We start from the raw sequence: 17,932 nt of genomic DNA on the forward strand, positions 1-17,932 counted from the left end.
TACTAAGTACTAGCCTAACGTAACTTAATGACTGCCCATTGTTAATACTAAATGGTATCTTGATTTATAATTATATATTTAACTATGATTTTTCTTGTCGCAACCACATGAGTGTGACGTAGAAGTTCAGATGCATCACAGTCAGTATCGTCTTGGAAATGATAGGGCTGCAACAAACGCATCAACTCCTCAGGATATTTACATTTTAACAGAATTAGGAAATTTTTTATTTGTCCTCATTCTAATCGAAAATCGGCAAAACTTGGGCTGGGCCCCTAAGTACCCGCGGCAGCCACAGTGCAGTGCCATACGACTTATACAAACATTTAACAGACACATACAGTTCGGATACAGACATTGTCCTTAACCCACCTAACTCCCAATGTGAGGGTTATTCGCGGAGGCAAGCGATCAGACTCCAATTCAAAACCCGACGCTGGCCAGGTTTGAACCGGGGTCTTCATCATAAGCAGAAACAATACATCTCAGCAGGCCACTCAGCTCACCGGAATATAATGTAAACATTAAGAACTACCATATTAACAGCCTCTTAAAAAGACACCAAAATTATACTAATGTTTAGGTCTAACCTTTAAAATTTCATTTTTATGGTGTCATTTTGAAAGATACAAGCTTCTACTGGGTTGTTCAACGTTTGGAAGTTCAATCAATGTCATATGGCGATTGCGTTGATACTGATTAGTTGACAATTTGCCATTGTATGAATGACAAAGATCTCACACGTACTATTCTAGAACAGCTCTCAATAAATTAAGCGTTTAGCGTTTATATGATCGCGACTAGAGCGCTTTAATGTACGCATAGCTCGTGTTTCAAATAACAGCAAAACATAATCAATAATCTACGGACGCACCATTGATGCACATTATTACAAACTTCAGTAGTTCGGGTCGATTCCTGAATCTTGTCAACCAAGCGAATCCAATAAAAAAATAACGAACATATGGAACAAATAATGAAAAATATGACATAGACTTATAATTATTGGTCGTTGGTTCACGGAGGAATACTAGTTGTACTAGCTTAATATTAGTTTACTCACCCTTTCCAAGGAAATATTTGAAGTACCATCGAGTTTGGTTCTCGGGGTTTTCTAGATGAACGTCTGTGCCAGTAGATGCAGCGGACAGCTGGTATACACAGTAGAGCAGGTTGGAAGAAGGCAAACCAAAAACAGAGTTATTGAATAAAGTACCAGTAGAAATATACGAAAATTGTAATTAACATGGATATATAAAGCTTGGTTTCCATATAATCGCTGCACTTTCGCTACAGTGTTTCGTGTGCAATCGTTGTACTGCATAGGCCTAGTAATCCCCGACATAATGGAAACCAAGCTTAAAAAGTGGCTGGATAAAATATGAACACAGTTTAAGATTGGTATCACTACAAGTAGGCCCGTAATTAAGGAAAGATTCTATGGTTCGACCAAATACCCTTTTCGAGCCAACCCCATAACTAATAATCAAAACCCTTCACCTTGCATAAAACCCACCAGAACGATGATGAAATTCACTATTTAAAATTTTTTATGTTTAATGTGCAGGAACAGTCCTAGTTTTTGACGCACTCGCGTGGAAAAAAGATAAATATGACACACCTTCGTCAGCAGCATTTCAAATTTTACGGTATCTATTTAAAAGTATCTCTCCGTCTCTCTTGTCCATTTGTAAATTGATAGATTAAATAGTAAAATGGACGAATGCACAAGTATTCTTGATGGACGAGTGAAATAGTGGAAAGAGAATTTATTCCATAGCATAGTAGCGTGCTAACTGAATTATTAATTAATACTCAAATAAATTGATGACTCTAATATAATGTTTTGAATTGTTTGTAAACTACAGAAAGTTAGTCCTTAATAATCTGTTTTGGAATCATGCAAATGATTTTATACACACTTTTTAGGATTGTTAGTTTCTATGACATAATATATATGTATTCAGTTTGTGTAGGCCTAAACATAATATTAATAATAATTAAAATATAATAAAAAACATAAAAAATAATGATGATATTAATGATAACGATAATAATGATAATAATGCAAACTTTCAAACAATATAATGATAATAATAATAACCATAAAAGTAGTAATAATTTATTATACTACATATTGTGACTAATGCATGAAAACATCTATGCATTTCACAGGTGAGAATTAGAAAGTGCTTTAAATGTGTTAATTGATTGAGCCTGCAGTGTTATAGTTCGGCACACCAAAAAGGTAGATATGCTCTGCTCACTTTAAGGATGAACTCAGATTTGTACAATGTATAGATAGATAATGCTGTTATCAATTTTATGTTAATACATATCGTATTATTTAAGGTTCAAAATCCTCGACAACACCGACTCTTTGCATATAATGAAATCCCCTGTTTTACTGTCATTGCCAATAAGAAATCTGAAAGCCATTAAAGAAATTCGAGTGGAAATTAACAGTCCATTTACGGACTTATTTTAGGATCGACATTTACCCATTGAAATGGTAAGTCAGATAATGTATGCATGGCTAAGTGACTGATATAATCACTGTTAATGGAATGAATATAATGGTAAAACATAATGTAATATGGAAGGCTAATTAGAATGATGTTATGTAATTAATTCGATTCGTTAAAGATAAATTCGACCATCAAAATAACGTCTTCGATTATGTTGTTTGTACATAATTAAATATGATTAGATGTAAAAGTTGTTAAAATGTAGCGAAAGGCGACATTTGGCGATTCGTACAGCATGGAATAATACTGTAGAGGGATAACATTATCATGAATACTGAAGATAACACCTACCTCATCTCTACTCCCATCTTCCACTCGAAATCTGCCTGAGTAACACCCTTCTGAATCACAAGAGACTAACTGTAAAAAAGCAACATTATGAATTCCTCGATAAATAATGAGAATTAGGTCCATGCAGGTTGAAAGGAGAGGGATGGGCAGCCGACTTGCCCTCCCTAAAAGATTGCGAATTAAAAAAATAGAAATTGTAAAATTAGTAGCATATTTTGCCGTCCTTGTGCAACAATAGATATAGTTTATTTCATTAATAAAATCATACTCTGTAAATTGAGATTTTGTTTGGAAACGTCGTGACATCGTAGGTGAAAAAGAAATATTGGCTTAAGTTTAAAAAAGTGCATGTCCCTATTTTTGTTTTAAAGATGGCATGGTATTAAATTAAACACAAGTTAATGGATGTCTAAAGTTTTTTACAATTTGATTCCAACAAAACATCATCATCGTCATCATTATCGTCATCATTATCGTCATCACCATCATTGTCATCATCATCATTATCATCATCATCATCATCGTCAACATCTTCATCATCATTATAATTTGTGTTAGTGTATGTGGATCTGTGTGATACCAGAGATAATGATTTGAAGATCATGAGTTACTTCCATGTAAACTGGATCAGGGGCGGATCCAGGTGTCCAGAAAAAAAGGGGGAAGGTGGGGGGGGGGGCGATCGAGACAACACTACCCTAGGGGTCCAGGAGCATTCCCCCGCGAAAATTTTGTTTTCTAGACACCCGAAAATAACCTCCGAGGCGTTTTGGGCTATCAATTATTCCTTTTTCTTTCTTTCTTCTTTTTACCTTATTTTATTTTCCAAAAGAGGGGTCGGGCCGGCCCGCCCCCACCCCCAAATCCTCCCTTGTGGAGGTAGTTAAAAACATTTTGTTTATACACTTTTTTGACAAAGCGTTATCTAAAATGGCACTATTTATATTTTGAGATGTAAAACAAGAAAGCACACATCATCATTATTCTCTTTAAATGGTTTGTATGTCTGTCAAGAGCCTTTCATGACACAATTTTGAACGTGTAGACGATGTAGCGGAGTCCAAAGGGAATAAACAACGCGACAGAAAATGACATTGTGTAATTCTTTTGGTTGAATGTAATGGTGTGGAATCAAATGTAGCGTAATAGCGCAAGTCTATATTCAATGATTTAGGAGGCGTAAATGATACCGTACTCTGTAATGTTCGTGTCGGTTGACATGTTATTCGGTTTGTAGAATACACGGCACACGTTTTTACTAGGTAGCGAAAAAAGGTATCTCCCTAGGATTCCGACGAGCGTCTCATACTGGACATGCAGAAGATTAGATTTTTAAAAGTATTTTGCTGTATATATACTGTCTCTTATACACATCTAGATGTGTATAAGAGACAGGAATAATACTGTAGAGGGATAATACTCTGTATTTGGATAGGCCAAATATACAAATTATATGGAGGTCGATATTATTATTTTAAAAAAACATACTGTGGCCCAACGATATTTAACCAATTAAAAATTAAATGAATACTGTAATCGCATACGCTACGTGATTAAAAGAAATCAACATATGGCCATAGAATTTTTACTTATCAATTAGGCCTAATCGAAGTATGTAAAGAGTACTGATAAGAACTTACCAATTCCACGGAACCATAGTGTCTTCGACTAAACACACCTCGTCTCGCAGGCAAGTCCACGGCTGACGAGCTGGAAAAAATACATTAAAAAAGTAATTTGACGTATCACATCTATTGTATTGGTGTTTATTATAACATATACCTGTACTTATACATTAATCACATTGAATTATCTGCTAATAAAGAAAATTGTCATTTACGAAGTATTTAAATTGATAAGATGATTGAAACATCGTTATAATCAGGTTAATGTTCACTGGAATTCAGTTATCCTACGTTTATTGCGTGTTAAGGTAGAGTAGTAAAGGTGGAATAACCCCTAGCTTCCATCATCATTGTGTCGAATTGCTGCTTTGCATAAAGGCGTGGTCCGTGATTACGGTAGCAGTCGTAAGAGAGGCGCTTATGCATGTTCTCATCGTTCGACAATGGTTGTAATTAAAGAGAGCATTAGGTTAACCTTCTATTCATCCGAATGATTCAAAGTGTACTTGAAAGTGCACACTGGTGCTGTCACCAGTATAGAATTGTATCAGCATTTTATTTGTCATCGAAACTGATCACTTAGGTAGAATCGGCTGCTACTGTAACATGCTCGAAAAATTCAGGTTAACAGGTTGACAAGGGCTACTTTTGATGTAAATAATTACCGAACTGAAATACTACTTACATCCACAACCTATAGGCCTACTCGACCATTTGAACCAGAAAATCTATAGTATCTCAACTCGTTTGCCAATTCTTATGGTAAGACTAGAATGTACTTTGAAAGGTAAAACCAACATCGATATTAACTGATAATGAAAGAAATTTACGATGAGTCTAAAGTTGAATACTAGCTCTTCGACATTATCAACTGCAAAAACATCAACCTCAAATTTAAAGCAAAATAAACACTTCGAACTTAGAAAGTTACCACCCACTCATGTTTATTTAAGCTAGGCTATGTAATATACGTATAAGCGAAAGTACCGACCATTATCTGTTTTGAGCTCGTTTATAGACAAATGTATTTCTAATCTTAAAAAAGAGCTCCCTCTTCTAGTAATATCAATCATTTCGGAGCGCTTTTGAAAATGGTTCCACGGAGTTAAAACATTTTTCATGATGATCTATATTCAACATTCCCTTTTGAAAGATAAGGCGGAATTCTAGAAGGCCACTGCAACATTACTTGATTGATATTGGAAGAGCCATCATTACAAACTATAATACTGATATACATAATATTTCAGTACTAATGACTGTTTTTAGTAGTTTTATTACTATGATTAAAATGTTAACAGAACCTCTAGGTTTTAAGGGTAATTGTTTTTTTTTTTTTTTTTTTTTTTTTTTTTTTTTCAGTTTTACGTTTTATTAGGGTGGTTTCAATTGTGCGACGGCATGACCCAGGATGTTCCCGTGACAGTTCTGTGTAAGCCTACTCGCACAAAGTAAATTGGTGAAACCATCTTTTCTGAAAAACTAGAACTCAGTCTTGAGCAGATGACTTTTATACCAGAACTATTTACAAAAATTTATTGTCGTTGTGCATTCGGAAGATCTATGTGTTAGGATTGACGCATCTCAAGCGTACACTGTTCAACGCGTTCTCTCCAACAAATCTGGATTTGACTCAATCTAATTGTGTCAACAGCCGAGGTGACCACTCGCCTTCTATACCTCAACATTTTTTAGTTCTCAACTGAAACATGAAAATATTTGTGTTCATTTGACATAAACAATCTGGACATAATCATCTAGCCTAAACCTTTTAAAATTAGACAAATGTGTGGCCCGTGATTAGATGATTTCAATGTCTAACTAAAACCGCTTTAATGTAGTTAAGTCAAGTTCAGCTAATAATATTTTTCTTATGTTAGTATTTGAACATTGAAAGAAACGAAGCGAAGACACCATATGCTACTACTACTGCTTCTGTTGCTACTTGGCCTACTCATTTCGATACTAATTTTGTATATACTGACTGCTCAACCACACTCCTGCGTCGTAGTAGGTTCTAATTCCCGATTCACATTACCACATCCAGTAGAAACCGGACATCAAACAAGCAAGCATCCACAAACTAACAACACAGAATCAGATGCTAACAGTTGTATCGCATTTGCAATATATGAAATTAATTACGTCTCAGACTAATAGACTAGCAATCGCTCTTCTTATAATTGTTGCTGAGATTATATTTTCCCCTTTCCACGACAAGGTGTCTCAAATACAATTGCCGTAGTAGGCCTACTCAATTGCTTTTGCTTATTCACCTACTTTGCTTACTGATCGCCAAAAGGATTTTAGATGGTCGCACAGTAGACGTGTCGTAATCCATATAAATATAAATGGGTGGTATTACCAGTCAATGATGATTAAAAAGACGAATATACATACATACATACACACATACATAATATGTAAATATATGTACGATTCATACTTTGTACTCAACTAGCCCCAGCCAAATCAAAGGATTAGTTAGCTGTACATCTTTGGCGCGAGACAATTTCTGTTGTTGACATTTGAGGGTATTAGAGGTAGGTTGACGTGAGGTGTATCGATATTGCCATATTAATCTTAAAATACACAACGGTGATTGATCGCTAGGACTAGGAATAATATCTATTGATATAGGTTTGTGATCAGTCCGGTACACTACTCAACGTCATTTATTAGTAACAACAATGATTGTAATCAAATGACGTTTTATCACATCTTTTCAATTTGCGTTACAAACTTCCGTGACACACGCGCGCGCGTGATGAGACTCCAGAATGAGTAACATGATTCACATCTTAAAGTCGATAATAAATACAACTAGGCCTATTAATTGTTCAAAATTGACAGTATATGCCAACATTAACACTATTTAGGCTAAAGAAGCAGAAAATAAAAGAAACTTGGTTGCAGTTGGATAGAATTGAAAAGCACACACTTAACTAATGACAAGGATCTATGAAACATTGACCAATATCACTTCGACCTGATACTCATAGGCCTAAGCAATTTAACGGAGCTTTACTATAATCTAAAGTCAGTGCTGTTTGTAACAATTTTTCCCGCAGTGTAACCAGCAATAGACATATAATCACAAGGGAGTATTAGTACTGTATACGAATTGTGTTAGTTAAATACTCGTTATAGTATATGTCTTGGCCACGTTACTGCTAGCATTTTACTGGGTCGCATACGCGTAATGTGCAAGTTAACTTGCGGTCACACACGTTCAAATGAATTAGGCCTATGGAATAAAAAGGATCTTTGAATGATTTTTGTCGTTTTCAGAATTGGTTTCTTGATCTTGCATATAATGTAACGGTGTGAATAACAACACATCTGGCATAATAAGCCGGTTTTCGTATACGCAGATTGCCATTTTGTTAGTATTTATTCCCGTTTATGTGGCTTAAGGTCCGTTCGCGAAAGTTATTCGCACGTGGACGTTGGGTTTATTGCTCTAAGTGCACATAATTCTTAAATTTGAAGAAAATATTGGGCTTTGGATAAAAGCATACACGACAATGGATGGATACTGATAATGCTAATAATATAATATGCAATGTATTATATTTCATCGCATAAGCGGAATGACGCAGAATTGACCATTGCTGCTTTACAATAGCTTAGATGATCTATGACTGTATGAGCTTCCCTCTTTGCCATCGGCTAAATTGTAATCTTATAATAACTTGAAAGAATCGCATCTGCGGGTCTACTCTTTAAAGCCATTGAAATGTAATTGTTCTGAAAAACTAGTGATTATGGAATATGTAATATAAAGGGAAAATTTCAATCTAACCCAACACACATAATTTTTTTTCTTTCTGAGTAAGTTTGGCATGATTAAAAGTAAGAAACGGCACTATTCAAATCAGAAACGGCCCTTTAATTGTACAAATGAAGCTGATGCGTCAAAGGCTTTTGTTGTAGTATTCAGAAATACTAGCATTTCAATTTAATAGAAAGGGAAAAACACGCAATATGAGAAGGTTTGTATATAATTTATGCATGAAGTCGATACATTGGCACTTCTAAGACGCTACCCCTTACTAGATAATGAGACAGCAGTTCAGCTTAATGCTGGTACAGAATTCATGCAATTCGGCTTCAAACTAGGCCTAATACCGGTGAAAATATATTTTGGCACCCATAAATTCCCCCTTGAGCTTAAATTTACAGTGTATTCGGGCCCGCCAAGAACTTAGGCCCCGGGACTCCAATATAGTAATACAGATAACTCCCGTTTACGTTCTTCTAATAATGTATTCGGTTACGGACGGACGGTAGGTCATCGGATATTACATTTAACCAAATCCCATCAGAAACCTCAGAGTCAATAAGATGTACGATAAAACACGAACATATTTTGCTATAAATAACTTCAGCCTGTCAGAACGTAGCTTTCATTCGATTTATTATAGATCTCCATTTATCTGTATCTGCAGATGTGAAACATTTGCCAATAAAGTTTACATGAAGTGCATCAAGATATGCAAAGCATTTTGTATGGGTCTAGCATTTAAGTCAACTGTATATTAAAGTATATTCTAATGATAAAGATGATATATGTAGCGTTTTGATACGTGTATATTATTTTCAGATTGATGATTTTAATTTTTTTCTTTTCTGTGCAAGATGCATTTAATACGGTACCGTATGTCTATTTGATATAGAAAACGCATCATGGTACTTGTTTATGCTTGCCGTAGCTAATTAAATCTGTTGACCTTTATGCCGAGAATGACCTTTCCACTAAGCCCCACTCCTTGGATATTGTTGGTGAGGTCCCACATAACGACAGTGTTTTAACATACATGCGTTTTTGTGGACAACACTGTGCTTGTTAGACGCGCGCGTACTCCTGGCCCTGTTCTGATTGGTCGGTCCTTGATCTCCGCTTTTACTGCTTTGTTTTTGTTTGTTTTTATTATTTGCATTTGGTGCCAGTAAGGTACTAATATAACAGGCCTATCTAATCAAGAAAAAGTAGTATGAGCATAATACTACTTATATCCATTTGTCAAAGAAAATATCAATTCGTCTAATTGAAACCAAATCATTTAGCATACTTAAGTTCAAGAGTTATTGTTCCAGTTAACTGAATAACTTTAATTAATAAAGATCACAATCAATGAAATTTGCATATTGAAACCGGTACTCATATTTTCAAAACACAATTGACCTTTATAAATAACCATTATTCACTATGTGACATAATGATTGGGGTTTGAATCTAGTTTGTAAAATTTTCAACATACACAATCAAGAATGATTAAAATGCCATTTATGTAGTTCTTCCTTTTTAAATTTTTCCGTTGCAGATAGGCCAGTACAAGATGGTTAAGATAATAAATAATAATACTTGGCAAGGCCAACTTGAACTGGTTAAAGTAGAACAGCGGCGTCTCTATACGCGGGTGGGGTGCTGTACGCCTGCTCGTGCTCCAAGTGTGCCCCCACCCTAAAAAAAATCACGCTCAAGTACTTAAAAATCACCTAATCACCTAGTCCAAAATTCGAGACTTCCAGATACTACTAAGGTAGAAGTCTGACGTGTTTCTTGAGAGAGTTCGTTAACAGGTGAGCGAAGAGGTAAAGTAATCGTTGCATATTGAACAATTGAAAAGTTGGTTTTTGATTCTGTGAGTGCGTAGGCATACTTATTAAAAAAGAGCCAAGGCAACGACTTGGTTGATAAATGAAAATGATGACCTGGGATCCGATGACGGATTGGTGTTTTGTAAGACATTAATGAGGTGGATATCAAATATAATTATACATCTAGATGAACCAAGTGAGGTTAATCAATGAGTAATGTGTAAATCAATGGGTATTTGTAAATATTATATAATCTGATCACAGATTCCTTTTAAATACAGCTCAGTCGAGAATAGCATCATTGCAATGAAGCTTAGCTCTTCAGCTGTGTATTGAAACCAGGCCAGCGAGTTGTTTTTGATACGTTAAAAAAAACACAAGATGTTGAAAACTCGGTCGATTCAATTAAGCATATTTGCTAATACTCAACTGGTTAGCAAAACCTGTTTGAAAAAGAATGAAAAAAACACAGGCAGATTGGATTTCCATTATTTGCGAGATACGCAACATGTCGCCAGGAAAATTTGGTTCACATTAGCTTAATACTTGTAATGTATATCGGAAAAATGGATACATTATGAACACTCATATAGACCTATTCGTCAACTCATTACTAATAAAATAATATTGTTCAACAAACTATTTTATATAAAGCAGATAATAATAGTAATAATAATAAATATAGATAGTATAATATGGAATTAAGATGCCTTCCCATTAGGGAAAGATGTTAATGTAAAAAAAACCAAAGAAAAACGTTGACCCCATTAATATTGTTGTTATCAGCTTTACGTGTATCAGTTGTATACTGCGTAACACTCTGGGACTTTAAGTGAAAAGCCAAAGGAATATGCCATTGGCACTATAGCTCAGCTGGTAAAGCAAACAAAAGATAGTTGGGCGGTCTTTGGTTCAGTATTGATGTTCAACATTATTCTCGCCGAGTTTCCGGATGTTGGGTCGGTATCGGGTATAGGCAACACAACGATATTTTTGGACTTATCAGGTAAAGATGATATAAAGTATTCATTAAAAGTGTAAGCTCTACCAGAATAGAGAAAAGATCATACTGTCTGGATTACCAAAATGTGCGTATGTTGAATAAAAAAATAAACGTACGATCACTTTTCGTGCAGCTAAAATATAATTACTTCTTTAAAGAAGTTCCAAATTGTTCTCAAAGACACATGGGACACATCGAAAGTGATTCTGAATAATTGTTCTCGACACTTAACCAAAGGCTATGAAAATGAATTAATTAAACATAAATAGAAAACTCGAGATACAAACAAAAATTTATGAGAACTTTAGTTATTATTGTTCACACATTGGATCAGAACTTACTAGAAGCAATTTATCCCATTACGGTGTCACTGACAAAGACTTGGAGTGGTTAAAAGGCTATCTGACTGGTAGACTGCAATATATTTCCTTCAACAGTCTATCGAGGGCTCTCTGTTGGACTTGGGACCTTTGCTTGTTACATTTTTAAATAAATTGGTCTTTTCAGATGGCTATTTGTTTTATCGCCTACGAATGCAGTGACTAGTGTAATTGTTAATAATAAAATTTGTAACGTCTCTCTTAACATTCTTGAAAAACCAATTTAATGTTTTAGAGCATAATGTCCGGCCCATGTTCAATAATTTTAATGGTAAAGAACTTGCTAGGGTTCATCTACTAAATTCTGTATGTCCAGAATGTAGAAAGAGTTTGTCCATACAAGAACAAACTCTGTTGCTTTCTTCGTTCCTAGTGCTTCCATGCTCCCCATGTAAAGTGAATGAAAAAATTGATTTAATTTGATGCGAAAAACTGCCACTATAAAATGCATACAGTATGAAGTTCCCTATTTTATTTATAGGCCTAACAAGATAGATAATCGAAATCTGAATCAATATTAGGTAATTAATATTTTATTGACATAGAATCAGCCATAATTGCTGGTTAAAATATAAGGTGATCAATCTAGTAACAATAAAATTCTGGATGATACCAGAAAAAAAAATCAGACCAAAATGAAGTTGACAACAGAGTTTTAATGGAAGTAAAGTAATGGAAAGTCGTATGACATTAATGTCGGTGTGAACGCTAAATAAATCAAAGATATCAAAATAATTTAGGCCTACTCTAGTACGCTGTGAAAAGACCGTCACAACTACAATAGTTACTATACTTACAGGCATATATGGAAGACGACCACAATATTCCTGATCACTTATCTCAACGTATGCGCAAGTTAAAGTTGATTAATTAACTGATTTATTAACTAACTAATTACAATTGAAGATTCTCCTAACGCTATTTGTAGTGATCTTTACGTCACAACAATTATTTTTTACCAAAAATATATCACGTGATTAAATGGTAAGACCACCATTTGCCATTGAACTTTGATATTTGCGGGATGTTTTGCCATTAAATTAGGAAATCTGGTCTTCGCATTGGAATACTAATGTTCTTTATTCGAATTGGTTTTAATAGAAGCTGGATGCTACAAATCCGACAGCTTAGAGACAGACAACCATCAACTTAGACGTGTTGTCGAATGAACATATTTCAGAGTCGCCTGCTTAAAGTGGCATTCTTTGAGATTGAAGCATATCAAGCGGTTAAACAGTAAGAAATATTATGTAAAAGAGTTTTGCATTGCAGCACGTTCAATAGCAGAATGGATGATGCTTCTGTCAAACCATAGATTATTAAGGTACACACGGTACTTAAACAAAATAGTGACCTCAGCGCATGAGATTGCCAAGTAAATTGAACATTAAGAGAATTTCGAAGCTGCCCTTAATTTAAACTAATGTCTACAATAAACTAGTGGATTATTTGGTTTACTTCTCGAAAACTGTTTCTGCAGTTATTTAACATCCTATACCAAATTTACGAATGAAAACGTAATAACGAGCACTGTTATTAAATCTAAGCTTGTTCAATACCAATTAGCATGTAATTGATAATGATCTCCACAATGAAGATGTCACGATCGAACCAAAATTCACATCGATAGATTCAAACGTTTGTGTATTATTGTTAACGGTTAATTTAAAGTGTTGTAATGATGTCATGCTTCGATAGGCATTTAGTTTTTCACGCTCGAGTGGTATAACCATGTGAAGTGCGCATAGAAGAAGGAATTAAACAAAATTCACATCGAACTTCGAAGATATCCCGTAGTGTTACAAATAATCAAAAAACATAAATAAAGTATAACATTTAATTGAATTGCTCTTGTAAGAGGATCGAGTAATTTATCAAGTTCATATGATATGTTTTAACTGATTTACAGATTCTTTGTTACAAAAATAGCCAATTTTAATGGTCAATGTCAACGAATGCAGGATCAGCAAACGGTATGCGTCTGTTCATTTATATAGAAAACATTTTCTCATCATATTATTTGTTTAATTGAAAACTGAAAATCTAATCAAGTAATTTGTCGAAGTTCAAATGATAGGTGTTCACTGATTTACAGATTCTTTGTTACATAAATCACAAATTTAATGGTCAATGTAAACGAATACAGGATTAGCATAAGTTATCCGTCTGTTCAATTATAAAGGAAACATTTTCTCATCGTAATTTGTTTAGTTGAAAAAAAAAGGTGAAAACTTAATATGTAGGTTTATAGATTTGTACTTACCTGTAATGAAAATATTGTATACCAGAACCTGAATAGTCGATCCAACGCACATAATTATGTAGGCATATCGGCCTTAAACTATTTTCTACGTAAATGTTTTCATAGCCCTAATCGACTATTCTCAGTTATGTTTCTGTATTTGGATCGAAATTATCTGTAATTTAATTCGTCTTACATCAATAGATGTGGTCCAATTCATATACCAGTATGCTTTAGGCCTATAATCGCACAGACTGTCATCAAAATTCGTTGTTAATTTCTTACCAATGCGAAATGAAAACGAATAGGCCTATGGCACATTTTAATAGTTCTAACGAAAGTCTAAATATTCTCGCTTTGATTAACGGTCAAGTTTATTTTTCCCTTGCAGTTGGTTTAATAAACCAAAATGGTGGCCTCTCAGTTTAAAAAAAAAAATTAAAGCTGTTAATGTTAAACTTGACGATGAAACGGTAAGTTAGGTAACACATCACAACTAGTGGTTACTCAATCGCCAAACAACACCCGGATACAGTATTGACAGATAAGTAACTAACAATTGTAGCATTATAGAATTTAACTGGCGACCAATCAACAAGCGCAGTGTTTAGCGGGATACAGGATTAATATATCAATTATGCCTATACGCAAAAATAGGCCCAGGCCTGTAATTTATAACCAGTAACTAACCAGTAGACATCCAGAAAAATAATGATAAGTGTAGTATTAATCACTTCTTGACAAATCAAATCGCAACTGGCAGTTTAAAGAATGATCTAAAGATGTTTTTCATTCGTTCCTTAATGGATCGGCACGAGCATAACTATGCATAACGACAAAATGATTTTTTCTCAAAACATCGATTTTATCATGTTCGGTGAATTGACAAAACAACTCTGATGTTCAATTTTTATATTTATCAACTATTGTGAATAAAAGCTATAGCCTCCAACTTAACGTTTAATATTATAATGGATGTTCCATCAACCTAAATTTTACGTTAGGAAACGAAATTTAGCAATGGTAAGTACCTGGTAGACGGTCTTGTCATGGATTACTGTACAGAAGGCCTACTTGAATTGTTTTTTAGTGTATGAAAACAGGACAACAATATTTGTTCAATTTATGTGTGGACAACGACTTCTTCAATTAATCACTTGTCGTTAATGGATTTTTTGAACATTTTATAAGCACTTCTCGTTAATCATCACATCACGATACAAATACACACTGTTGATTTAAGATAAACCAATAATCAAAACTAATGCTAATGAGGTTCTGTAGTTGTTAGACTTATGTAGCTAAAATTATCAAGAAAAGAGGAAACGGGAAAAAGACGCAAACCCAATCATTCGAAGGCCCTGATAATTATTTGAAGAGACAACGTCGTTTAGAGATGCCTATTCATAGTGATGCAACAAGCCCCTGATAATCATCTGAAGTGACAACAATGTTGGGAGATGTGACTAACGAAATTGAGAAATGTCCATCTGTAGTAATGTACCGTGATTGACTATATAGAAATAAACTATTTAACCCAGGGCATACCGTAATACATAAAATACTGTACAATAGCCACACTGTCAAGTTTAAATAACAAATCGTTAATTAAGAACAAATTGTAAGCGCTATTCTAGGCTTATCCTACATATTATGACGTCATTAGCAATATGTTAAAGTGGGCTACTGTATTCACAACAGTGCCAGAAGGAAGCACCTAGATTCATAGCGTAGATAATTTATTGCGACAAATAGAAAATAATATGACAAGACGTGTATGCGATCTGCCTGTGGACGATGTTTATTTTGAAGATAATTGCTAATGTCAGAAAGAGAAGCAGGCGTAGTGAAAGTTAGAGGAAATAATAAAAGCCTATTTATATAATTATTAAATCATTAATTTGTTAGATGCATTTATTCTTTATGACATTGATGTATGTTACAAAGAATAATCCACAGGGTTACTGGTCTCATATATAAAGATGGATATGTTCTAAACGAGTTAACTTTAATACGAGTACACTTTTAATACAAGTTTCAAGATGGAACTCTTATTTATGTAGTCAGCGCAATTGGTTGGTCATTAACATCTTCAAAAGGCTCCACTTTTTCCAAATTTGAACCCCCCCCCCTACCCAAAAAAAAATCCTAGTTACGGGCCTGCTTAAAGAGTATAAAAAATCAAAACCTTTTCTAAGCCTCCAAAAACTTGACAGCAATTAACTCTATAGAAACTACAATAATACATTAATTTATGTTTACTATTGGAATAGTAAATGAGGGATTTATTTATGTTGTGGAAAGCATGTAAAGAATAGGCCATGAAATATATACGGATTTTATAATAAAACGTATATAAATTATTGAAAACTGATTTTCATTTTGAAAGTCTGACTTTATTGAAAGTTATTCACTAAAGTAATAACTTTCAATAAAGTTATTACTTAATTAACTTTCAATAAAGTTATTACTTAAGTGAATAACTTTTAATAAAGCTATTCACTTAAGTAATAACTGAATAATTCAAAGTGTTATTTGATTTGAAATTTGTTCAATTGGTTGGTGTGTGACGTGTGGCACGGTAGTACTGTTTATCTTTGTGTATTGAGAATTGGTCTTAAATGAAGTTCCCCTACTCATTCTCAAGAATTCATAATCTTTCTTTGCGTTTTAGTCAAATCTTTCCAAGAAGTTTACAAGTAGCAGGAATAAACGTCCGTATCGCAACGGCAATTAGGCGGACATAGTACCGGAAAATGTCATTAATTGGAGCATCAAATACACATGTATCATGAACCTAAACAAACAACAACTAATGCTTTTAATCGACTGATTGCTTTTAAAACACAAACACTTCATTACGAACTTCAACTTGTGTCCACACGACAGCAACAACTTAATAGCTTTTTTTCCACACAGCCTAGCATGAAGGATACTAACATAAGAACTTAATACCAAGGTCACTCCTTCCCGTGGGTGAATTTCGATTTCAAATTGCCTTTTACTTGTAATTTATTTAGGATACGTTATCATACTTGACAGAATACATCCCTCTCTGACATCAATTCATGTTGTTTGCTCCCCATCATTTTTAGTATTTTGATAAATGACTTCCATGACAAAATAATCAGTATGATTTCAATAAATGATGAACTAAGTTGAACACACTTGGAAATGTGAAAATTCTCAATAATTAAGCCTGGTTTTTCTTACAATCGCTACACTGTCGGTACAGTGTTTTCATTGCAATCGTGGTACTGCATATGCAGTACCCCAAGGCAATCGGGAAGTCTCCCTGATTCGATCGACCAATCTGCATCACCGAAAGTTGTCGGCGATAGAGTGTAGCGATTGTATGGAAGCCAAGCTTTTACCTAGAAATCGTGAGAGAAACTGCAAAACATTCAACTGAGTAACATTCAACCACATAAAGACTCCCCATCAAGCCTAACTAAAAATCGTGAATATTCATCTATGGCATTTTCTCTGCCGGATGCGCTTTCATGCATTACATTACTGGGCTTAATATCTCTTCATCTCGGCGGCTGAAGGATTTCTTTTGAAAGCATAGCTAAAAGTACCTCTCAGAAGGTTGGATGCTTAGGCGACAGCAGCCCTCTTACAACTGAGGTACTGCACAAGTCAACCCTTTTTTCATGTCGGTACATTTTAAAAGTTTGGTATAAAGCATCCCAATTTTTTTACTTTTCGACAAAATCAGCATCAGCATCATTGTCATCGTCGTCGTCGTTTTTATTATTATGTTATTGGTATCATTTCAGCAGTTTACAAAAGCAATAATATAAATTAGCTATATCTCACACATAGATCGTTAATGTACTGTCATCAGAGAAAATAGAACATTTTTATAAATTATTCAGAAAAATAAGGATATTTCAAAATTTGTGAATGTATCGAGTGAGATCATGATCGGAGACTATGGACAGCATATTAATGATCATTTCACTCGAGTTGGAATTGGGCAATGAAGCAGCTGATAGAATATTGAATAAATGAGTTTAGGAAACCATGTCTTTGCATTAAACAGTTCAAAGTCTCTTTCCTAAGGGCAGCCGTTCATGACATGAAAGTACAGTAGATGCATTTTATTCCTCGTTATTCCTTAGTTTACTGACTATCCTCGTACATTATTGTTCTATAAATATTCAGGCCTGTGTATTTTTCCTGAATATGCTTTACCTTTATTATTTAGATCTGACATTTCACCAGCAAATCACTTTCCGTGTATTATATATATA

The 17,932-nt window shown here is 34.4% G+C and overlaps 1 protein-coding gene across 1 annotated transcript in view; it reads right to left on the minus strand.

The window, feature by feature from the left end:
• Positions 1–17,932, minus strand: part of LOC117106833 (GTPase-activating Rap/Ran-GAP domain-like protein 3) — a 61,544-nt gene that overhangs the window by 40,624 nt on the left and 2,988 nt on the right. The window contains exons 2-4 of the mRNA XM_033248307.1: positions 4,460–4,529; positions 2,820–2,888; positions 1,064–1,151 (exon numbers count right to left, since the gene is read on the minus strand). Coding sequence (XP_033104198.1) covers positions 1,064–1,151; positions 2,820–2,888; positions 4,460–4,529 — 227 coding nt within the window. The remainder of the gene's footprint in view (positions 1–1,063; positions 1,152–2,819; positions 2,889–4,459; positions 4,530–17,932) is intronic.

This window comes from Anneissia japonica, unplaced genomic scaffold (assembly GCF_011630105.1).
Source record: "Anneissia japonica isolate Jap-2015-1 unplaced genomic scaffold, ASM1163010v1 scaffold1165_len1893470_cov193, whole genome shotgun sequence".
Classification (NCBI taxonomy): Eukaryota; Metazoa; Echinodermata; class Crinoidea; order Comatulida; family Comatulidae; genus Anneissia; species Anneissia japonica.